The sequence below is a fragment of the Phascolarctos cinereus genome, unplaced genomic scaffold (genome assembly GCF_003287225.1).
Source record: "Phascolarctos cinereus isolate Bilbo 61053 unplaced genomic scaffold, phaCin_HiC Scaffold_726;HRSCAF=1367, whole genome shotgun sequence".
Lineage (NCBI taxonomy): Eukaryota > Metazoa > Chordata > Mammalia > Diprotodontia > Phascolarctidae > Phascolarctos > Phascolarctos cinereus.
In genome coordinates, this window is record NW_027556098.1 from 119368085 (window position 1) to 119393102 (window position 25018).

The 25018-nt window shown below is 38.9% G+C and overlaps 2 protein-coding genes across 6 annotated transcripts in view; one reads left to right on the plus strand and one right to left on the minus strand.

The window, feature by feature from the left end:
* The window catches only part of FYTTD1 (forty-two-three domain containing 1), a 39317-nt gene extending 30966 nt beyond the window's left edge, over positions 1-8351 (minus strand). Inside the window, 2 exon segments of the mRNA XM_020986030.2 lie at positions 1738-1869; positions 8034-8351. Coding sequence (XP_020841689.1) covers positions 1738-1869; positions 8034-8133 — 232 coding nt within the window. The 5' untranslated portion in view covers positions 8134-8351.
* A 422-nt stretch (positions 8352-8773) lies between these two features.
* Positions 8774-25018, plus strand: part of RUBCN (rubicon autophagy regulator) — a 70342-nt gene continuing 54097 nt past the window's right edge. For 2 of the 5 annotated variants that reach the window (XM_078146750.1, XM_078146749.1), the window contains exon 1: positions 24277-24537. In XM_078146750.1, the coding sequence (XP_078002876.1) occupies positions 24473-24537 (65 nt within the window). In that variant the 5' untranslated portion in view covers positions 24277-24472. Of the gene's footprint in view, positions 8949-24275; positions 24538-25018 lie in introns of those variants that run through there. The other 3 variants (XM_020986029.2, XM_020986025.2, XM_078146751.1) reach the window with 3 other exon arrangements.

A 25018-nucleotide genomic window follows, 5' to 3' on the forward strand; every position in this document is an offset into this window, starting at 1 on the left:
AAATGCTGAGCACTTTACAAATGCTATCTCATTTAAAAGCTGTAAAACTCTTATTAGGAGGGGTATATCACAGTTGTGATATAGTAGAAAAACACTGAGCTTAAAAGTCAAAAGCTTGAGACTGTGTCCCAGCTGTAACAATTACTAGCTATGTGACCTTGGAAAGATAATCACTTTTACTTTCTAGGCCACAATTTCCTCACTTACAAAATGAGGAGGTTAGACTAGATGACCTTGAAGATCCCTTCTGGCACTAAGTTCTGCGATTGGGGTATTATTCTTTTCCCCCAATACATTTAAGGAACGAATTCCAGTTAATCTCTGTATCCTCTGCCCATCGATTGGGAAATGGCTGAACAAGTTGTGGTAAATGAATACTATTGTGCTATAAGAAATGATGAGCAGGCAGACTTCCACAACAACAACAACAACAACAAACCTGGAAAGCCTTATATAAACTGATGCTGAGTAAAATGAGCAGAACCAGGAGAACACTGTACACAGTAACAACCACACTGGGTAATAACTGACTTTGACAGACTTAGCTCTTCTCAGCAATGCAAGACAACTCTAAAAGACTCACAATGGAAAATGCTATCCACATCCAGAAAATGAACCATGGAGTGTGAATGCAGATCAAACTTTACTATTTGTTCTCCTTTTCTTTTGTTGTTTTATTTCTTTCTTGTGGTTCCTCTCATTAGTTCTAATTCTTCTATACATCATGATTAATGTGAAAATATGCTTAATAAAAATGTAGAAGTAGAGCCTACATCAGATTACATGCTGTCTTAAGGGAAGAGAGAGAAAAGGGAAGGGCAGAAAATTTAAAACTCAAAATCTTATGGAAGTGAATGCTGAAAACTAAAAATGAATAAATTATAAAAAAAATAAGTAGTGAAAAAATTTTTGTATCCTTTAGAAAAGCTGTTGTCATTGCCTTTGCTGTACAGAAAAACTTTTATAAAAAACACTTGTATAATAACTGACAATTTGAATTTTAAAAATTTTTTGCATCACATTCATTTCCAAATACATCACTCTCTCCAGTCCCTACCAAAGTGTCTAAGTCTTTTTATAAAAAATGAAAAAGGTGGAAAAAAGCAGTTCAACAACATATCAACTGAATCTGATAATGTCATGCTCCACACCCCATAGCTTAAACCACATTTGCAAAGAGAACAAAGTGTATTTTCTCACTTTTTGAAGCTGATAATTATAATTAAAGTATTCAAATAAATTTTTATTTTAATTATTCACTACATTCACACTTATTATTTATTTTGTTAAATTTTTATTTACTTTATGAAATGAAGTTTTGGGTTTTTTGTTCTTTCCATACACATTGTTGTAGACAAGTATACTGTTTTCCTGGTCCTACTTACTTCACTCTCCATCTGTTCCTAAATCTTTCCATAGCCTGACAAATTCTTTATGTTCATAGTTTCTTATAGAACAATACCATATTTATGTCTTACAAGATGTTTGACCATTTCCCTATCACCTGGTATCTCTCTACTTCGTTTTGTGGTGCTATGAATATTTTTGTACAGGTGGGATCTTTCTATTCCTTACTACCTGGCAGCATATGTCTAGTAGTGGGATCTATGAGTGAAAGGGAAAGGACATTTTAACAACTTTTTAAAAGAATAATTCCAACACCAATTTCTATTAAATTCCAAAAGGAGTTGAGTTCAGAATTTGTAAAGGAAATCACAGTTTCTTTTTAAGACTTACCAGTCTGCTGTTGTAGTCCCCATCTGGCTACTCTCATCCTGAATTGTCGGGCACCAGTATGTTTAAGTCTTCTATTCAACTTTGGAAAATTCTGCTTTCTTTCTTCCTTCTTATTCAATTTGATGATATCATCTATGTAAAAGGGGGATAGAAATCACATAAGTTTTAATTTATGGGTTAATTACTTAAAGATCACTAGCTGGGTCTTAGGTAAAACTACTCTCCCTTCTACTTCTCATCTGAGATGAGCAAGGTAAGGGAAAAGGAGGTAAGATTCAAAATTCATCTATTCCATTGCTTTCTTACAGCTCAGAAAAAAGTTTCGGTAGGCAAAGGATATCGAAATCAATAACAAAGGTTTATTGATAATCTGTAAGTTCCTATTATTACACAGTGCATCCCTTTCTCATATCCACCTTACACTAGAGCTAGTGACTAAGACAGTTATCTTCCAAAAATTGCCTTCGTTTCCTCTCTCTCACCACTATAACTGCCCACCTAGGCAGCTAAAGCTAAGTGGTGCAGTGGATGGAACAGAGGGCCTGGAGCCAGAAAGACCTGAGTTCAAATACAGCCTCAGACACTTAATAGATGTGTGACCCTGGGCAAGTCACTTAACCTCCATCTGCAGCATTGCCTCAACTGAAAAATGGGGATAAATAACAGCACCTACTTCCCAGGGTAGTTGTGAGGATCAAATGATATATTTGCAAAACACTTAGCACAGTGCCTAAGCATATAGTAGGTACTTAATAAATGCTTGTTTCCTTTCTTCCTTTCCACCTGCTTAAGATTAACATTTTTTTTAACAGAACCTGAAACAGCTAACAACGTTTTTGTTTTATGAAAATTGGTGTTTAAAAAAACAATTTAATTAAATCCTAGTTTGCAAAATTCAAGTGAAGTATATGGTCTTTAATTCCAAACAATCACAAAGGCTAGGAAAACTATCTTACAATTTTCATCATCCATATCATCTTGCAAATTTAAACTCAACAGTTATCTCAAATTCTTTTTCCCAGAAGAACGCTGACATAAACTGCCTGTGTCTTAGAGTTAAATGGTTGCCTTCCCAAACTTAACTGTTTAGACTTAAATCATCAGATTATACTTGAAGATTAAAATGCTTGATTTAATTATAAGAAACACACAAATACAAGTGTTTCCCTGAAACAGTTTTATGGACTCAAAGCTCAGACTTTCAGAAATTTTTGGGAAATGACATATAAATGCTTAAAATCCATTTTTATGACTCCTGAAAAGCCATTTCTAACTACTGCTTGCATGGAAAATCATAACCAGTTATTCTAGTAGTAGCATAATGACATAATCCATTTGATGGAGAAAAAAAAAATTTACAAACTAACTACACCCCTTTTCCCTCTTCATTTATAGCTGTGGAAGATTGTTACCAGTAAACTATAAATTAATAAGATCTATTAAATCTCCACATACTTTCTTACAGACTTTCCGATGTCAAATTACTAGTTTCAAAGTAACGAACCAAAACTAAAATTTTAAACAATATTTTCTATGGAAAAACATGTTTTACAATGTGAAAACTGGATTATTCTGTCCACTGAAACATACTCTATGACTCCACCTGTTCCCTATGACTAGATTATGATTCCTCCACCTCAAGAGTTGAAAGGGATTTTTGAAGGCCATCTTGGCCAAACCATACCTAAAGAAGAATTCTCTCTATAATATCCAACATTTACCTAAAGAGCCCCTACTACTTTTAGAAACAGCCCATTCCAACTTTGGAATAGCTCTAATTGTTAGGAAGTTTCCCTTTAAATCAGACATAAATGTGCCTCCAGTTTGCAACTTCTACCCAGTGCTCCTAGTAATGAAGTATAATTTCTCTTTACGTAGAGCAGTATATGTTCTTCTAAGCATTTCTTCCCTAAGCTAAACATCTGCAGGTCTTGGATAGGATCCATTAAATCATGAAAATCTCAAAGCCCTTTACAATACTGGTTGCCCTCCTAGATTCCCTCCAGCTTTTCTATTTCCTTCCTAACATATGGTGCCCTAAAATTGAGGGGAAAATATTTCATATGAGTTTACTAGGATACAGGACTCTTCCCTCCTGGTCCTTTCTCTCAATTCAACCTAAGATCACATTTATCTTTTCTGATCACACTGCTAATTCATATCAAGCTTCCAATAAAATCCCCATATATTTTTCAGATAAATTGCTATTATCTGACTCTCCTCTTCTATCTTATACTTGTATAGTTTGTTTTTAACCCCAGCATATATCCCAATTATTAGATTGGAGAATCCTCTTAGCTTTGCCTCATCTGTGAATTTAATTCTGTTGTTCAGTCATGTCCCACTCTGGGATCCCATGGACCATACTGTCCACAGGGTTTTCTTGGCAAAGATACTGAAGTGGTTTGCTATTTCCTTCTTGAGTGGATTAAGACAAACAGAGGTTAAGTGATTTGCCCAGGGTCACACAGCTAGTTAAGTGTTCAAAGCTGGATTTGAACTCAGTTCTTCCTGACTCCAGGCCCAGCTCTCTATCCATGGAGCACCTAGCTGCCTCTGTGAGGTGACTAGCAAATTATTATTATTATTAATTCCTTTCCCCCAAGGAACCAGTATTTTTGGAAGGGTTCCATAAAAGAAACTCACAAAAACATGAAAGGAGGTAGATGGTTTGTATTCTCTCAGTTAATACATTCTAAATAAAGTACAGAAAAGGATAACATTTTTTAATTATCACAAAGTCAAGGACAGATCCCTGAAGCATTCCATAGGACACATTCCAAGTCAGTGAGGAACCATTAAAGACCACTTCTGAGATCTTACTATAAAATCACCTAATGTACATTTTACTACACTGCCCCCAGAACATAATGAAAGCCATTGTCAATCACTTTGCTAAAAATTTTTTCGAGGCATACTACCCAGTCAAAAAAGAAATTGAGTCAGAGGACCTAGACTTTAACCCTAGTTCTTGTCATGTGCTAACTTTGGGAAGTAACTAAAATGGAAACTCAGTTTCCTCAGATGTAAAAGGAAGGTAATAACATTTGAACTGCCTACTCTCAGGACTATTATCAAGAAAACACACCATAAAGAGCCGCATAAAGGTGAGCAAATAATTCTGCCAAGAGTAAACTTTCAATTTAATCAGACACTGTGAGTTTTTCATCTGTGTAAGTTTTGAAGCCAACTGATGTTTTTAGGAGATTACTGTTTTAGTTAGGGTTAGCCTAGATAGTCTCAGATCTTGTCCAATTCTGATTATAGGATTCCAATTCATAAGGAGGATAGTTAGGAGACTACCACTACTGAAGGACTTGTTTTCCTTCACAAGATACTATTTATTTTGTTTAGTAAGTATTCTTGGTCATCAGTTTAGACTTCAGAGATGCTAAGTTTGATCAAATGACCAAAACTCTTATAAATGGAGTAAATGTTACTAATCAAATTGCTTTTGGGTTGTAGCAATTTTATTATTATTTTTTATTATTAATTTATTCTGATTTACCAACAATCACTTCCATAAGCTTTTGAGTTTTAAAATTTTCTCCCCCTTCCTTCCCCCAAGACAGCAAACAATCTCATACAGGTAATTCTATTATTTCAGCACAAGGATAAAAAATTTATTAAAGTGAAGGTAAAATGATAATGTTTAAAATTCTGACCACTTTTCATCAATCACCTGAGTCCCCAAACCAACTTAACTCCTCTACAACATTAAAAAGGATTTATCCTTCCAAAACAGCGACACGAAGTAAGTTAAAAAATACATATATTACACTGAATCATTATAATGGAAATAATCTGTATCCTCTCCAGGTCCAAAATAGTAACACTTTTGTGCTTTGGTAAAATAAATTTCTTACAAAAAAATAATTCTGTACAATAAATATTTTCTCATGACCTAGTGCTACAACAAAAATGAGGGAGTAAACTAAGCTATAGCTCAGCTGCACAGCTCTGTGCTGGACCAAAGAGCAATTACTTCTCAACTTTTCCTGGGTGAACATCCTAACCACCCACCAAAAAATCCAAAACCCCAAAATAACACAGAAACATCCAGGAAGTAAGGAATGATTGTAAAGACACGTGCCATACATTCACCTTACTTTGCCAAACTTTAAACTTAATTCCCGACCACCAGTGTTTAGGAGCTATAGCATAGTTTATGAAATTTAAATAATCAGAAAAAATGTGACTACTTTGTGAAGTTTATCATACCATTTGACTTGGAACAGTTATTAAAAGCTTGTCCTTAAAACCATACATGAGCTAGATGAATATATGCAAAAAAAATTCATTTTGATTTCAATAAACATTTTCATTATAACAAAACAAAAAAACTGTAACAAAAAACATTCTTAGATATTATCCTGAGTTTTATGAGTATTATTTATGGATCCCTACTTTCAAAAGGGCACACCTAGAGAATTCGTTTACTAAGGCACATCTAAACACTCTACAGAACAAAACAAATCACATATAAAAGGTTTACAAATAGCTTTCCTCACCACAACCTCCACAGTGAGGCACAGTGCACATCAAAACAGTGACAGCACGTACCAAAAGCAGTGTATAGAAAAGAGCACACTGTGAGAGGACCTAGATTGAAATGCCAGCCTCACACTTAACATTTCTGTTTTTAAGTCTCTTAAATTCTCTTTCATATGTGAAGTGAGGAGTTTCCCAGTAAAATCCTTCTCGAGATCCCCCTTAGTGCTACTGTCTATCCACAACTGGAAAATTATCTCCAATTTATCATCTCTGAATCTTGTCTGTACACAGTTGTTTTCATTCGGTCTCTAGAATTTGATACTATGTCTTTTGTTTTTGCTTTTACTCCCTTAGACAGGGTGTGATAGATAGTAGGTACTTAATAAATGGTAGCCGACTGATGGCAAAATAAAGATAATGGAACCATAGCCTTATAGCTGGAAAAGTCTTTGAATGTAAGAGTCAAATCAAGCATATATTAAGCACCTACTATGTGCCCACCTTTGTGCTAAGCACTGGCGATACAAAGATATGCAAAAAAAACCCCAGGCTAACTAGGAACAGGACACCCCAAACAACCATACAGAAACAATATACTTCACAGTACATTGCACTTTACAGGGCAAATTAGAGATAATCTACAGAGGGAAGGCACTAGTATTACGGTGGACAGAAAAGCTTCTTGTAGAATTTGGGATTTTTTGCACTCGAAGAAACTGAGGCTGAGATGTTTAATCGCCTTTCCTGAGTTGAAGCACTACTTCCTGAGAATCGAAGCACTATATACCCTTCACAAGATATTATTTATTCTCCATCAGTAGTCTAAATTTTCAGTCATCAGTTCAGACTTTTCAGATAATTTGCTTGGATCAAATGACCAAAACTTTAAAAACGGATTAACTTTTGCTATTCAAATTATTTCTGAGCTACAGTAATTCTATTATCTCACATACGGATCAAAAAATATACAAGTTAAAACTCATTAAAAGAATTAACACTCCAACTCGAGTCCATTCCTACTCCACAAGAACAAACGTCCTTTGCAGCAGCTTCCCCTCGAAATGCAAGCACAGTTCAGGTCAACTCCTCCCTTCCCCCCCCACCCCAAGCCCCGGCCCGACGCCCGCTCAGTAGGGGCTCCGTAATGACTCTCCTCCAACAACTCAATTCCACAGAACCCCAAGTTTTTAGCCTCCCGCCTCCGTTTGGGGTCTCAGCCTTCTCAGGATCCCAGATCCCACCAGCTCTAGCTTCGGCTCGGGGCAGAAAACAGCAGTAACTCCATCCGGACTTGTGGAATCACAACGCCGGGCCGGGAGGAAGGCTCCGCTGGAGAATGGGCTCCCGCTCCATTAGGACCCCCGGGTGCTAGGGACCCCCGCAACTGCCCCTCACTTTGGATAAAAACTACCCGGCTGCCCCCCCCCAATACAAAGTGGATTAGGAAGAAAATGGGGGGAGCTTCCCTGGGGGCCAGGGGCGGTCCACTCCGAGGGTGGCCCCTCCCCTCCCAAGCCTCAGGTTAGGCTTTCCACCGCCTTCTCCCCACTCCTCGCAGCTCTCCAGCGGCAGATCCCAGTCCACACACCTCGTCCCGCACTTGGTTTCGTCCCCTGACCCAGTCCATCCCCCCCCTCCTAACCCCACGTTTGGTCCGGCCCGCTGGCTCTTGACAATCCCGGTACTTGGTTCGACCCGGCAAGCCAACGGCCCCTTCCCCCATAAACTGGGGCACTTGGTTCCACCCACTCACTACCCGCCTCCCCCTCGGCCCAGCGATTTGGTCCGGCCCGACCCCTCACCCAGAGACATATCAATCTTATCGAGGTTTTCGTGGCTGCTGGTCTTCAACGGCGGCGGAGTCGCCACCGCGGCCGCCATCCCGACGCCGAACCCGTTCATCGCTCTAAGTGTCTTCACAGGAACTTGCCACTGAGGAAGGCCTGCGTCTCGACCCGGCCACCTCCCACAGACTGACTGAAACAAGTAAAGCAGAAGAAGCGCGCAAGCGCGGTGGCGTCCTTACCCTCCCACCCGGCGCAGGGGAGTGGTGGCAGGGAGGGGTGAGGAGGTGGGAGGGGTCGTAAGAGGAGCAACCATCGAGAGGAGATTACGGCAAGAGAGGCTCCATTTCCGGGTTTCTTTTCTGGCGCCCCCCGCAGGCCAGTAGGAAACTCAGCAACGCTTCTGCAGCTGGAGGTATCCCAGGAGTCGTATCGGCTTACGGGGGTAGTTCCTCAGCTCAAATTAGTTGACGTCTGCCCCCCCCAGGAGGGGAGGGGAGCGTCTATCCACCAAGAACTGCATGCATTACATGATATGATGTTGCTTCCATCTCCTTTTAGTACCTCCACCTGCAGCAAGACCTCTGTAGACTATGGCACCTGCAGCGAGACGCCTGCACCTCTGCACTGCATTGCAGCCGCTTTCAGGTGCAAAGCTGGACCGCGGTGGGGTTCGGGTTTAAGCTAGCCCCGAGTCAAAGCCCTCCAAGTGAGAGAAAGACCTGTGGCCAGCTCTCCTCTCCACTCCCTTCTCTCTCCTTGCAGGATTGTTTCCCCTGCAATAATTCAACGTCTCCAAGTCTGTGTGGAAACCTGTATGGTAGTGACAGCTCATGCATCACCTTCGTATTTCCGGACCATCCTGGCCGTTTCATAGCATGTCGCATAGCCCTAGTGACTGTTATAAAGACCTCATCCTCTCTTGGGAGAAAGGTAAGTAAATTCGAATTTTTATGTTCAGTTTTCCTCTAATTACCCTTGGGATTTGGATTCCAAGGTTTTCCCTTTTCTTTCTAGAGACTCCATAATTAAAATGATGATGGTGATCCTAGTTATTAATGAGGATAATAAATTGATGGAATTTTATAACACTTTACAAAAGCTTTACAAAATAGCATCTTAAATGAATTAAAAAATAAAATTGTTAACATCTGATGAATTTTTGTATGCTCAAATTTTCCCTCAATTCAAAATGTAGTTGGTATTAACTATTCCAGAAGACTAATGATGAAACATGCCACCCCACATCCTGATAGAAGGGCAAAAGACAGAGTGCTAAATGAGACATTTTTTTTGACATGCCCAATGTAGAAATTTGTTTTGCTTGGTTATACATGTTTGTAACAGATTTTGTTTTTCTTTTTCTCAATGGGGTGGGAGGGAGAGAAGGCAGATTTTTGCTGATTAAAAACATATATATAAGTTAAATTCAAGCAAACGAAATTGTAGTTGGGGTAAAAACATTAAAAAAAGAAAACCACACAATCTCAAACATTTGCATCTGAGGTAAAGTGGGGTAGGATGAGGCATTTCTCTCGTTTTGTTCATACAGAAATCTCTTCTACCTTCCTCACTCCCTTTGTCCACACCTACAATAGACTGGTTCTGCAGTAACTGGTAGATCTACTTATAAACTACATAGATGTCTGGAAATCCCAATAACATCAAGGAAGATAGCTAGATTTAGTAGCATCAGGATGTCACCAGGATATATGTTAGCCATGCCTGTGTTATTTTCCTTCTCAACTGTGTATCAGCATTGGAGATTTTGTTTGAAAAATTATAACATAGGGGACAGCTAGGTGGTGCAGTGGATAGAGCACCAGCCCCGGAGTCAGAAGGACCTGAGTTCAAATTCAGCCCAAACACTTGACACTAGCTGTGTGACCCTGGGCAAGTCACGTAACCCCAACTGCCTAGAAATTTTAAAAAAAATTTTTTAAAAAGAAAAATTATAACATAAAGTTACCTACAATGTTACCTCCCTTTTGGCTAAGGAATTACCTATGGATAAAGTGGTAAATCTGGAATGTAATTATAGCCCATCATCACTGTTCTCATATTATGGTTGTAGCATAGGAAAATTTGATACTGGAGGGAAAAAGTCTAAATATTGAAAGTATCAATAACATTATTCCATATGTCCAGGATAACTAGAGTTAAGGTGAGTGTATACTGCTTTGGAGCTAATGAAAGATAGTTGGCAAAGAGAGTCTGGCTTGCCTATTGAGAATCAGTTAAGGTCATCTTAGCTTCAACTCTAGAGGCTGGCTTTTATTAGTCTATGAAGTGGTGCTCAAGCTCTGTGTAATTGATTCACACTAACCCAACTCGCAAGAGACCAACTCATAAAAATCAGAATGACATTTTATAAATTTACAAGGAAAAATATAATTGCCAAGTGGACCAGATGCTCACAGATTTCATCAGATCAGAGCATTATTTTTTTTCTCATTGGCAAAACCAAAATAAAATAGTAGATTACTTTGTGACAGTAATGCTTGTTGTGATTCACATTTATGTGGTTCTTTAAGGTTCATAAAGATTTCCTCACATATATAGCTCCAAAGAAAGAGAGTTAGAAGAACTTAAGGATAATGTGTTATGTGTTCAGTCTATAATAGCTTAATGTATCCTGTTTGTGTAGTGATATGCCTGATAAGCCAGTAGAATACTCTTGTTGATCAAGTAATCATTCTTGTCTAGGCAGTGCTAGACAAACATTGAGAAATTCTTTGTAGATACTCATGCAGAGCCAAGGCCCTACTTCTGTTATGTCAATAGTATCCTAGATTGTTACATTTGATTAATTATTACATTTTAATCTTTCCCTAAGTTCCATTTGAGAGAAATTTTGATCTCATCAATCAACATACAGTTATTATTTAATAAGCACCTACTGTATGACAGGCACTGTGCTAGGCACTAGAGATACTAAGACAAAAACATTGAAGAATACCCTGCCCCCATGGAATTTATAGCTGCCAGACAAGATAATTAGTAAATGAGAGTTAAGGAAAATAAGTTTTGAGGTAAAAAGAAGGAAGAGAGCTACAGTGTATTACAGTGGGGTAGAAGAGTGTCATGGGAGTGATAACACTTGGTTTGGGCCTTGAAGAATAGGTATGATTTGTATGGGTGGGGAGCATTTTGGAATGGGAGGATAGATGGCATTATGGTTATAAGAATGCACTGGTTCTTATGCTTTTTTTTACTTATGGCACCATAATTTCTGCCATGAAGAATTGCTACACGTTAAGCATTTCAGTTGGCAACACCTTGAAAGACACATTTATGCAATTTCCCTTCCATAAGAGCTGCTATTTTTATGAAGTTCTTTGCACATTCAAGGTGAGTCATGTTTTGAGGATAGTGTATACATAGAATAGGCAAGTTTTGTTAATTTTCTGAATATGTTCTTACCATTCAAAGTATTCTAGGTTAAGTAAAATTCATATCAAACAAAATTATTTTAAAATTTTCTTTAATCTGAAGTAACACACCATCCCAAATCCTAAAGTACACCTTTTGATAGGCAACAAGAAGAACATTAAAAAGAAAACATAGTGGAAGAAGACTACAAGACACCTTGTTGTTGTTATTGTTCAGACATATCCAACTCTTTTTGATGCCATTTTGGGTTTTCTAGGCAAAGATACTAGGATGGTTTGCCATTTCTTCAGCTCATTTTACAGATGAGGAAACCGAGGCACACAAGGTCAAATGACTTGCCCAGGGTCACACAGCTAGCAAGTGTCTGAGGTCAGATTTGAACTCAGGATGATGAGTCTTCCTGACTTCAGGCCCAGTACTTTTATCATATACTGAGCCACCTAGCTGCCCAAGGCATCTTTAAGCAACAGTGAATATAAGATTTTAAAAGCTAATGGAAGAAAGGTAGATTAGAAATAGATCGTGGAAGGAACTTTGGTGAACTTTGGCTGCAGTGGCATAGAGTATCTTCAGAATACTTAGTTAATTGAAGTGATGCGGATTGCTCAAAGTGGGGTAGAAACTGGGGGCAAGGAAGCCATCTAGGAGGTTGCTGTATTAGTCTACAAGATGTTAGATGATCATGTTCAAAATGTAGACGGACATGAGAAACATTACATAGGAAGTATCAGCAGGACTTGGGTGACTGAGGGGCAATGAAGGAGAACTCCGCTGAGCTTCCTTCGAAATGTATAAGCAGATGTTTACAACCCTGACCCCCCCAGGGAGAACAGACTGGCTTCCTCCATCTCAGCAGTCAAGCAATCCTATTATCACAAATAGCTGTGACCAAACAGGCAGTGACCAGGATAGCTGGGTTTAAAAAATTTGATGCATGAAACCAAATAGAGAGGGAATGTGGATAAGGCAAAGCAAATCCCTTATCTCCTTTTAAGTAGCACCTTCATGATCTCCAGCCTAGAAGGTACACTGATGCAAAAATCAACTTCAGTTGCAACACACGTTTCTAAAATCTAAAACACATTTTCAAAACAGAAGGAATGGGAAATAACACTATTTTAAAAACAAACTTTTAAAAAGAATTAACATGAGGGGCAGGTAGGTGGCGCAGTGGATAGAGCTCTGGCCTTGGAGTCAGGAGTACCAGAGTTCAAATGCAGCCTCAGACACTTGACACTAGCTTGTGTGACCCTGAGCAAGTTATTTAACCCCAATTGCCTTGCCAAAAAAAAAAAAAGAATTAACAGACAGGAGGATTTCTCTTTAATCCAGGGAGGACAGGACAATGGGTAATTGTGGCAATATTGATTTGTAGATGTGCAGAAAGGATGTCTTGGGTTATATTGCTTTAGCATTGATTCAGGTTACTTTTGGTACTGTTCCTGATACTAGGCTGAAGATCTGTATTCCTGAGGCTAATTCTAGATCCTCCTCTCTGAAAATATCCTACTCCCTCCCTTCCCTTTCTGGAAGGTAGATATAATACTCAAATAATTCCTTATGGTGGATAGCTTTCACAGATGGACAATTGACTGCTTTATAATGATTCCTTACATCTTCAGTTTCCAAAGGTGACATTTACTAACTTTATCTCCCAGTTTTGGATGTATTCCTTTGGTTGAGGGGTAGGGTTGCAATCCCCTGTACATTGCCTATGTATTCCAAAGTAATAATTCTTCTCTGATCCCCAGAAGTTATTTGCTTGACTTTGAAGCTCATAGGACCATGTAATTATTTGCTAGCACTCGTGAGAATCCACAAATAACACCAACAGAGGGTATTCAATGAATATGGATTGTTGTACAACTTAATTTTTCTACTATGATACTGTGAATTGTGTCACCACATATTATTAAGTAATCAAAATTGCAGGTAAGCCAAAGAACAGTAGAGAGAAATGATGTAAAAATAATTATAGTAGTAATAGCTGACATTGAAAGAGAGCATTAAAGTTTGCAATAGCTCTTTGTATATTACTTCATTTAATCTCTCAAGCTCTGGATCACTCTTCTTGTAACAAAAAATTCAGTAACATGATTCTGAACTCTGAAATTCCCTAATCTGATCCTATCCTCCTGCCCATCCATCTTTTCATCTCATAATTCCTAACCTATTCTTTGTCTTTACTTCAACCTATACACCTCCTTACTCCTCCCTGTTCTTCCAATCCATCAATGCAGGTCTGGCCTCTGTACTGGCTCCCTTGGTGATATCATCAGCTCCTATATGTTAAGCTATCATCTCTATGCAGATATTTCCCAGATCTATATATCCAGCCCTATGCTCCCACCTGAGCTCCTGTCTCTACCCCCATATCCCTTTTGGACATCTCAGACAGGATGTCTCATAGGTATCTCAAACTCAATGTGTCTAAAACAGAACTCGTTATCTTCTCCCCAAAACCCTCTCCTCTTCCTGGTTTTTTTGTTCTTCCAGTCACCCCAGCTCATACCCTTCCTTTATTAATTTTTACTTTTGAAATTGAGTTGAAATCTCTATTTAAGGCTTTGTTTATTTGAGTATTTTATTTGTTTATATTCTGTATTTGTTTACTTACATTTTCTTCATTAGAAGTATTAATCTAAGTTTTTCTGTGTTGATTTACATTTCCTTGATTTGGGAATCAGGACCATATTTGTCTTATATAAGGAGTTTGTTAAGGTGTCTTTTATATGCATTTTTGTAAATAAGTTCCATCAGGAGGGAATTAATTGTTCTTTTAATTTTTCATAGAATTCACCTGTATCTGAATCCATTTGACCTGGAGTTTTTTCTTTAAGAGTTCATTTATGAAGCTCTCAAGTTGTTTTTCCAATTCTTTACTTCTTTTTCTGGGTGTTTTATACCATACTTTAAAAAATATTCATCAACTTTGTTTAAAGTTTTAGTTTTGTTCACATATAATTGGACAAAATAGTTTCTAACAATATCTTTTATGTCCTTGTCATTTGTTGTGATTCTTCCATTTTCATTATTTATTTTGGTTTATTTCATCATTTGATTTTGTTCTTTTTTTAAAAATCAAATTAGCTTATGGCTTGTATATTTTATTAGTCATTAAAAATAAAAATTAGTCATTAAAAATAAATTTTAAAAAATTTTAAAAATTAAAAATTATTTATAGTCTAGCAGGTTTTTTATTTTCAATTTTATCTCTAGTTTTCAGAATTTCTGTTTTGTAAAGGTGTTTTGCTTTGTTACTTTTCTGAGTTTTTTTTTTTTAATTTGTATGAAAAATTCATTAATCTTTTTTGCCTCAATAGCCCACTGTATTTAGGCTTGGCTTTAGCCATGGTTTTATTCATTCTCTACTTATCCCTTTACCAGATATCTGGCTGCCTGGACCAGAATCCATGGCCCTGAGGATTTAACCATTTTATTGCTAGAATTCTGTATCTGTGGCCCTTATTGCTAGTTGGTTTTCCTGCCGTCTCCTCACTAGTCACAGAGGGGCCTATGCCCTCCACCTTGCCCCACCTCCCTTCTATTTCTGAAATCATAATCAAATCAATTCTGTCATTGTTACTGGAAAGAGAGTGTTGTATACTTACTCCCTTATGGCTTCACCCAATATCCCAGTAACTTTCCTAACCAGTTGGATATACCACCATTTCCTCTATATGTGGGATCTCCGCCTATTAGAAAGTAAGCTTCTTGAGACTAGGGAGTATCTACATTTTCTATTTGTATCCCCAGTACTTAGCCCAATTTGTGGCAAATAGTAGGTGCTTAAACAATGCTTTTTAAAAAAAATTTGTTACTTTAAAGTTGAAGGTGTCCCTCTCTCCATGCTGCTTACAGAATTTGTTGTTTGGTATTCAAATTTTAAAAAGTATGATATAGGTCATTAATAATATCAATATTTTCTTAAGCAAAAAAGGCCAGAAAATGGAGGTTGCACATGAAAATGCAGGTTGCCTCAGTCAAAGTGAGAACTGGGAAAGATCTTAGCTTAAAAAGGCCAAGGTCGGGGCAGCTAGCCCTGTACTTAGGAGGACCTGAGTTCAAATCCCTGCTCAGACGCATAACACTTATTAACTGTATGTGACCCTGGGCAAGTCACTTAACCACATTGCCTGACACCTCCCCCCCCCCAAAAAAAAAGGCCAAGGTCTCCCACTGCATACTGGGCCATCTCCAATTGTGCTGATCTGTCTGGCCACTGGAACCAGATGTCTCTGGAAGAGGGAATGAAGCTGGTGACTGCACAGTACTCCTTCACTCAAATCAAAGTCAATTGCAAGTTATGGCATCATCTTCCTGATGTCATGGTCCTCTGAGAACAAAGGACAAACCACCCACAACAATTTGTTTATATTACCATTAATGTCTAGGTTATAAATTCCTTTGGAGCTTGTTGTAGCATAAGGTGTCAGATGTTGATTTAAATCGAATTCCTTCCAGACTGCTTTCCGGTTTTTCTATCAATTTTTGTCGAATAGTGATTCTTAGTAGTGTGTGCACTTGGATGAATCTAGCACTATGCTACTATGTTTAGCTTTTTCCTGGATCAGCTGTACTTAATCTGTTTCACTGAGGAAATAACATTTTTGTTTTGTTTTTAGCCAGTACCAAATTGTTTAAATATTATTGCTTTTAAGTATAGTTTGAGCTCTGGTACTCTTGCATTTTAGGGGTGCTTTGAACCCCAAAATGAAAGGGCAAAAGGCAAAAGGTGAATGTCTGCCATATATTGTGGTCTAAGGGTGCTGTGAACTCTGAAATGCAATGGCAAAAGGTACAGGTCTGCCTGGAAAGAATTTAACTCAAGCCTTCTTTCAGTCAGAAACAAGGTTTATTGTGTCTCCAATAGAAGTGGGTGGGATTTTAAGAATCTGAGCAATTTAATGAGGGAAAAATGGACACTTTTATAGGAAAGAGTGTGGGAAGATCTGGATGTGATCAAGGAAGATCTGGATGTGATCAAGGAGTGGCCAATAGCCCTGAGGTAACAGAGAAGGGGTCTAGATGGGGTTAAGTGTTGGAAAATAGCCTCGAGATCCAGGTAACTGACAGTGAAGGGCTGGGCTGGGTCAGAGCCACAATGAAAGGACAGTTGAAAGAATGACTGAGTATCTAGGTGGGGCTGTGTGGGAAGGTTCAGGAGCAGGGTTGCGTTTTGTTTTGGGGGGGGGTCCAGGTCCCATAGCCCATCAATATTAGAATGTCTATTTAATTCCTACTTTTTTCATGTTTTTCTTGAGAACCTTGGCCTTTTAAAAGCTTCTCCAGATGATTGTTTTATCCTTTTTTTTCTATTTCTATAAAGTAATCTTTTGATGGGTTGAGTGGCATGGCACTAAACCTGTAAATTAATCTATGTAAGTATTATCATTTATATTATGATAGCATGGCTCAGCCATAAATGATTCTTCTTTATTTGTATAAAGACTATCTTGTAATTGTGTTTATATAATTCTTTTATGTGTGTCTTTGTAATTGGACTACCAGATATTTTATGTGTTATTGTTCAGTTTCTTTGTAACTCCATTTGGGTTTTTCTTGGCAGAGATACTGGAGTGGTTTGCCATTTGCTTCTCCAGCTCATTTTACAGATTAGGAACTGAGGTAAATAGGGTATATATATTTTATATATTCTATAGTAATTTGCAATGGGATTTCTTTTTTTGGCTCTGCTGGAGTTTGTTGGTAATATGCAAAAAGGGTGATGATTTGGGTGGTTTTATTTGATATCCTATTGGTAAAAGGAAAATTCTTTGTTCAGTCTTTTGCCGTAATTAATGAAGTAAAACTCAGGAGACAGAGAATTAGAAAGAGTTTATTTAAAAAAAAATGTCAAGGTAGCTGATCACTAGAGATCAGCAAGGGATTCAAGATGGAGACAGCTTTTATTGATAACTTTCATAATGAGATAAAGACAATTTAATAGGTCCATGTCAGCAGAAGAGGATGGGCCATTGCATCTCACCTCCTCCCCAACTGTTGGTATATGCCAGGTAGCAGGTATGAGGTGACCAACAGGTGGGGGTGACCAGGTAGTTCTTGAATAGCAGGTAATACAAAAGCTGCAGACTAGGTGATCCCAACAGAACCTCCCTCAACACTGATTGACAAGCAGGGCTGGGAACCATAGGGTCACTGAGTCAGCATAACTTTCAATACTGTTACTTTATTCAAGTTATTAATTTCTTATATTCATTTTAATTGAATCTGTAAGTAACCATATCATCTGCAAAAAAATCATCATTTTATTTCCTCTTTGCACATGCTTATTCCCTCAATTTCTTTTGTTGCTAACACTTGATAATTCTTAGGACTATTTCAAATCAAAGTTTTAGCAATGCACATCTTTGTTGTACTCTTCATCTTATTGGAAAGGCCTCTAGTATTTCTCCATTATAGATGATATTTATTTTTAGTTTTAGATGCAGAATGATTACCATATTAAAGAAAGTACCATTTATTGCTAGTCTCTCTACTGGGTTTTTTTTTTCAGTGAGGCAGTCTGGGTTAAGTGACTTGCTCCTGGTCACACAGCTTGTGTCAAGTGTCTGAGGCCAGATTTGAACTCAGGTCCTTCTGACTCCAGGCCGGAGCACTGTCCTCTGCACCACCTAGCTGCCCCAATATATTCTTTCTTTTTTCTTTTTTTGTGAGGTAGTTGGGGTGAAGTAACTTGCCCAGAGTCACACAGGTAGAAAGTATTATGTGTCTGAGGTTGGATTTGAACTCAGGTCCTCCTGACGCCAGGGCCAGTGCTTTATCCATTGCCTTTCTACTGTTTTTAACAAAGGCTGCGTTGGATTTTTGTCAAACTGTTTTATATTATCTATTCATCTAATCATGTGATTTTTATTTTTTGTTATTAATATGGTCTGATATGTTTATAGTTTTCCTGATATTGAGCCAATCCTCCATTCCTGGGATAAATCCAACCTGATTAAAGTATATGATCTTAATATGTCACTAAAGCCTCTTTTCTAATAATTTATTTAATATTTTATATCAATATTTATTAGGGATATCAGCCTATTTTTTTCTCTGCTTTGTCTCTTTAATTTAAGTATCAAGACTATATTTGTAACATTAAAGAAATTTGGTAGGATCTCTTCCTTTCTTATTTTTTCAAACTGCTTATTTAATATTGCAATTAATAATTCTTGAATGCTTGATAAAATTTACTTGTAAATCCATCTAGTTATGGGGATGTTTTTCTTTAGGAGTTTATTTATGAGTAATAGTTTAATTTATTTTTCTGAGATTGAGTTATTTAAAATCTCAATTCTTGTTCATATAAGCTAAGTATTTGATATTTTTGTAAGTATTTATTCATTTTATTTTATTTTTTTGTTGGCATATAATTAAGGAAAATAGTTTCTTATACTTTTCTTCCTCTATCTGTGATGAATTTTCCTTTTTTATTTTTGATATTGGTAATTCTGTTTATCTCTTTGATTTTTAGAATTTCTATTTTGGTATTTAGTTGATGTGTTTTGATTTGTTGTTTTTCTAGTTATTTTATTTGCATATCTAGTTCATTAATCTGCTTTTCTTTTTTCTCTCTTTTGTTAATAAAAGTGGAGATACACATTTTCCCCTTCAAATTGCTTTGGCTGCATCCCAAAAGTTTTGGTATGGAGATTCATTGTTGTCCTTTTCCTTACAGAATTTATCATTTTTATGATTTGTTTTTTGACCCACCAGCTTTTTAGGATTAAATTATTTCATTTCCCTTTATGTTTGAATCCTTTCTTTAGAGGCATTTTATTGACTATTATTTTGATTTTTTTTTGTGATCAGTAAAGGAAGTCTTTTATAGCTACTTTTCCACATTTATTTATGATGTTTTTATGCCCTAGCACATAGTCCATTTTTGGAAAGGCACTATATACGGCTGTGATATAGATCACTTTTATTTCCATGTAGTAATTGACAAAGATTTAGCCAGTATAACTTTTCTAAAATTCTATTCAGATCCTTAACCTCTTAATTACTTTTTTTGATAGATTTATCTAGGTCTGAATGGGGCACATTGAAACCCCCAACTATTATAGTTTTAATCTCTTTTTCTCCCTATAATTCAATTAACTTTTCCTTCAGATTTGTAGATATGATATCATTTGGCACATAAATATATTAAGTATTGGTATTTTTTGTATCTTTGGTACTTTAAAGTAGAATGTAATTTCCCTGTTTATCTTTTTAAACCACATCAAACTTTTATTTTTGCCTTGTGCAAGATTATGATTGGTATCTCTGCTTTTTTAATTAGCCTGAAAAAAATAAATTCTATATCAAGCCTTCATCTTTCTTAAATTTAACTTAATGTTTACTTCCTTATATCTAGAGTTAATAAAGATTTCTTAATTGCCAAAATATGATGGTCCCTAGTCTTGGTCCTAGTTCTTCTCAACCTATCTGATGAAATTGAAAATGGTAACCACCATCTTTTCTTGAATACTCTATCCTTTCTGGGTTTTTCTGAGACTACTCTTTCCTGGTTTACCCACTACTTGCCTGCTCTTTTATCAGTCTCCTTTGCTGGTTCATCATCTACATTATACCCCCTAACTGTGGGTGTTCCCCAAAGTTCTGTCCTTGGTCCTCTTTTCCCTCTACATTATCTTGGTAATCTCAAAAGCTCTCCAAGGTTTAATAAAACATAAATGACCACTAAGCTTGGATGTCCAGAGGAAGATAAAGAATATATTTTGATAGAATAAAAAATTCTTCACTTGACTATGTGCCTGAGCTAGTGGTAGGAAATCAGAGTCATAATAACTGATGAGAGGAATTGAGATTTGAGTTTTTCATTTTAAGCATTTCACAGACACCTGGAGGAAAACAGAAGAGCCCCAATGTACAAAAGCAGCAACGCAACCACAGAAAAGAGAAGTAAAATGTTCAGAAGTTATACATGGCCTCTCTCTTACCAGTTCCCAGGCTAGCACATTAAGAATGGATTTTAGAATCGAAACTAAAAGTTCTGACAAACAAATCCCTGCATGGAATTATACAGTACAACTAAATGGTTTCTGGTTACCTACATAAGCTATTAAGCTTAAAACTGTACTAAAGATATGCTGTACCTGAGAGTTTAATTTGTTTTTTTATTGGAACATCAAGACTCCACAGAAGCATAAAATACCCCTTTCCCTACAGAGATTTTTTTTTCTTTTCTAGGGAGATGAATTCCAGATCTATATGTCTAGCCCCAGTCTCTCCTCTGAGCTTCAGTCCTGTATCCCCAATTGCTTATTAAACTTTTCAAAATTGATGTCCCAGAAACATCTTAAACTCAGCATGTCTACAGCTGAATTTATTACCTTTCCCTCTAAAGTCTTCCTTCCACCGAACTTTCCCCTTTTTGTTGAACACATATCCTTTCAGTGTCTCAGGTTGTAATCTGGGAATAATCTTGGACCCCTCACTCTTCTTCACCTCAAACATATATGCCTTTTTGTGGTGGAAGCAATATCTGGCAAGATTGGGAAGTCCTTTTCATTTAGGCTGGGATAGTTTTTCCCTTAAAAAACAATGAAACAATCCTTAGACATTCCTGAGTACTAAGGCTCAATGAGCACTATAGAACACTATACCTGGAGTCAGGACAACCTGAATTCAAATGTGGCCTCAGCTACTGAATAGCTGTGTGATTCTGGGCATGTCATTTAACCTGTCTGCCTCAGTTTCTTCATCTGTAAAATGGAGATAATATAGCACCTAACTCCCCGGGTTGTTATGAGGATAAAAAGAGGTAATGTTTGTAAGTTGCTTTACAAACATCAAAGGATCATATAAATGCTAGCTATTATCATTACTATCGATAAAATAATTAATATTAGTCATGTAACACATAAAGCCCAGTGAAAAAGCTGTTGGAACTCCTCAGGCTCTGTGTGGGCCATGCTACCCTGAGTCAACACAACTGATTATTGGGCTCTTCTTCCTATGGAGGGAGCTGCATTCAAATGAATCTGAGCTTCATCTTTGCTGCATTTCCTTCCTATCCTATTATTAAGTGAACTTCCTCTCGTACAATAATATGTCTTCTAGAACTGTCACATTTAGTTGCATTCACAAGTCTAAACCACTAGACTGGTCAGAATCCATAGGCCTGACCCTCAAATGACTTGTACTTCATTGAGACTGCAGTGACCTTGGTTTGCTCAGCCCTCATCCTACTTGACCTCTCCGAGGTTTCTGACCGACTACATCCTCTTTTAGCTTTAATGACATTACTTTCTCCTCTCTGTCTCACCTTACCTTTTCAGTCACCTTTGTCAAATCAGTCAACCCACAACCAACAAGCATTTATTAAGCACTTACTATAAGCCAGACACTATGGTAAGCCCTAGGGATACAAATATGAAGAATGAGTAATCCCTACTTTGGAGGAGTTTGTATTTTAACGGGTCGACTGTCATCTGCCAGTTGAATCCTGCCGTTTGGAAGATCTATTGGCATTTTAAGTTTAACATGTTCAAAATAGAATTCATTAGCTTTCCCCCAAACTTGGCCCTCCTCCAAATGTCCTTATTTCTATAGAGGACTCCACCATTCTCCTTGTGCCTCAGTTTCACGACGTTGCTTCCCTTATTTAGTCAGTTGCTAAGGCTATACAGCTTCTCCTGTACACTGTCATAATTCAAGCCCTCATCATTTCTTGCCCGGACTAAAGCCTCATAATTACCATCTCTGCCTCCAATTTCTTCCTTTTCCAAACATCGCCTAACGCAGCTGCAAAATTATATCCTTCAAAATACAGCAATGACTATGTTAATCATATACTCAGAATCTTCAGTGATTCCATTTTGCTTCCAGGATAAAACATAAACTCCCCGGCCTGGCCTTAATAGCCTTCAACAAATGGGTTCAAGCCTAACTTTCCTGACTTGTTTCACGGTACTCCTCTTCACATATTAGATATTCCAGCCAAACTGCCTTCCTATAGCTATTCTCAAACCTGTCAGCCTCTCCCCTTTCCTCACTCCTATATCTGTGCCTTCACACAAATTGCCTCTCACTCCTCATTTCTACCTTTTAAAGTTTTCCTCTAGCTTCCCTCCAAATTCAGTTTAGGTACTAAATCCTATGGAAATCTTTCCACCCTTCCTCTCTTGATTAGATTATGGTTCCAACTTTGGAAGGGGTGGGGAGGGGAGAAGAACACCCCAGCCACATGGCAGGTTTGTTAAAGTGACATCTAGGCTGGAGCCAGCCCAGATAGAATGGGCCATTACAGGCACTCATGAGTCAGGGCATTGGGGGTTTCAGGGTAGTAGTTCCTCAGTTGAAAGGGTTAAATATTCCAGAGGGGAGTCCTGGGCCAGAGGGTATAGGGGCAGTAAGGATGGCTAGAATGATACAAATTTTTTTTAAAAAGATCACTAAGTTTAACTCAGAGGAAAGCAGTACTGCCAATACTACTGGAAATTGTATCAATCTCCCTGCTCCCCACAGTGGTTCCATTTACTAACCCCTGAGACTTGCCAAACAAACACCCCTCTCTGGACGATATTCCCTATTGTCATAATTAAAATGTAAGCTCCTTAAGGGCAGGGGCCATTTTTCTATCCTATTTGTATTTTCAGCTCTTGCATTTTTGTTGAGGTGTTTTTCTCAGTCGTGTGGGACTCTTCAAGAACTTTTTTGGGGTTTTCTTGGACTTGAGTAATTTGCCATTTCCTTCTCCAGCTTATTTTACAGATGAGGAAAGTGAGGCAAAGACGGTTAAGTTACTTACCCAGGGTCACACAGCTAGGAAGTGTCTGAGGTCACATTTGAACTCAGGAATAAGTTTTCCTGACTCCAGGCCCGGCAGGCCATCTAGTAGCACTAGCTCTTAGCATAGTGCTTTGTATTTAATAAAGGTTTTTTAAAATTTATTCCTATCGTTCTCTTAATTCTGCTTATTAAGCTCTGCATCAGTTCACACTAATCTTCCTGATTCCCACAGCTGTGGTGTTCCAGCCCTCTGCTATTGCCTTTAATATGGTATCTGTGGACTTGTATCTCCTCTCACCCCTGGTGAGCTTCTGGATGATTGTGACCGTTTCTGTCTTTGTATTCCAAGCACCTAACACAATGCTTAGCCTTTAGCTTCATTGATCCTTTCTCTGCCTTTGTAATATGTCTTTCTAACAAGTCTTCCAGTTTTACTGAGGGGAAGAAACCCAGGCTCAGACAGATCCAGTGACTTGGTCTTAATCTGCATGCAAACTAGTCAATTTCAATGGTGAGATTTAAACTCTGCTCTTCTCTTCGTCCCAAGTCCAGTGCTCTGCATACCTCCTCGAAATACTTTATTTTCTGCCTTTTCTGTACTAGAGCCTTCTGCCTCGTCACAAGATACCGCTCAGCTCTGGGAGATGGGAAGAGGAGGCAGCCACGTTATGGCTTGCAGTGCTGCTCCCTTGATGGTAACAGAACCAGAGGAAGATCTCCTCTAAGGGGCATCCCTGGGGTGGACCAGAGTTGCACAGAATGAGGAGGCCAGAACTGACTGCGCTTTGCATTGTCGGGGGGATACACTCATCAGTGAGACAGCAGATCCACTCCAGGTACAGAAGTGTAGACAATGTGGACAGTCTAGATTTAGGTGTATAGACAGAAGAATGTCAGTGTGGTGCGCGCCCGTGGATTTGTGTCTGAAGGTTTCTTCTACTTCTAAGCACCTTGGAGACTCGGAGTCAACTGTCCCTAGAGATTGGGAGACCAAAGTCCTGCGGGAGAGGGGGAGGGGGAGGAGTAGCAGAGAGCTGGCAACGCAACGGGCGTCCCGGGCCAGAGTCACTACCTGGAGTGCATGCCGGGAGTGGTAGTTTTTTCAGCGCGGTGTGCTGGGAGTTGTAGTCCTCGGTGGAGGAAGCGGGGGCGTCGCAGCCAGAGGAGCGAGAGCTGCTGTGGCGGTGTCAGCGGTGCCTTGGCCCAATGAACGCTCGCCCGCCCGGCCTCCGGCTTCCTCGGAGCGGTTGAATCCCCAGAGCCCAGCAAGACAGCAGGCGAGGCGGCTGGAGCGCAAGGGGCCACACCTCAACCCGATGCGGCCCGAGGGCGCCGGAATGGAGATCAGCTGCTGCGGAGAGACGCTGCAGGAGGAGAGCAGGTGGGAGGGGGAGGAGAAGGGAGGCTGGAGCCGGGGCCGGCGCCGGGCCGGGCCGAAGGGGCGAAGGGAAGGGATCGATGCCGCGGAGCAGGGACTGGCAGGGCCGGGGCTTGCCGGGGAGCGGGTGGCGCTGCGCGAAGGAGTAAAGGGGGCTTAGGAGAAGGAGGGAAAGGTATGGTGGGGGGCGAGAGGAGCTCCGGGGAGAATCCGGGAGGAAGAGCATCCCTCGTTCTGAGATCTGTCTCTCAGCTGATCGATGACAGCAGGAGCTGGGCCGCAGTGTCTTGGCCGCCGAAACCCCTCGCTAAGCACGCCCACCCCAGCGATAGACGGGGTTGGGGATGAAGGAATTTCTGGGTGCAAAGGGCAGGACTCGCTAAGGGAGGTAACTAGAGGAATGTGCAGCAGGGAGTGAAGAGGCGAGCAAAGGGAATAGGGGAGGGGGGCAGTGCAGAAGAAAGGGGGGTGATTTTGGAGAAGC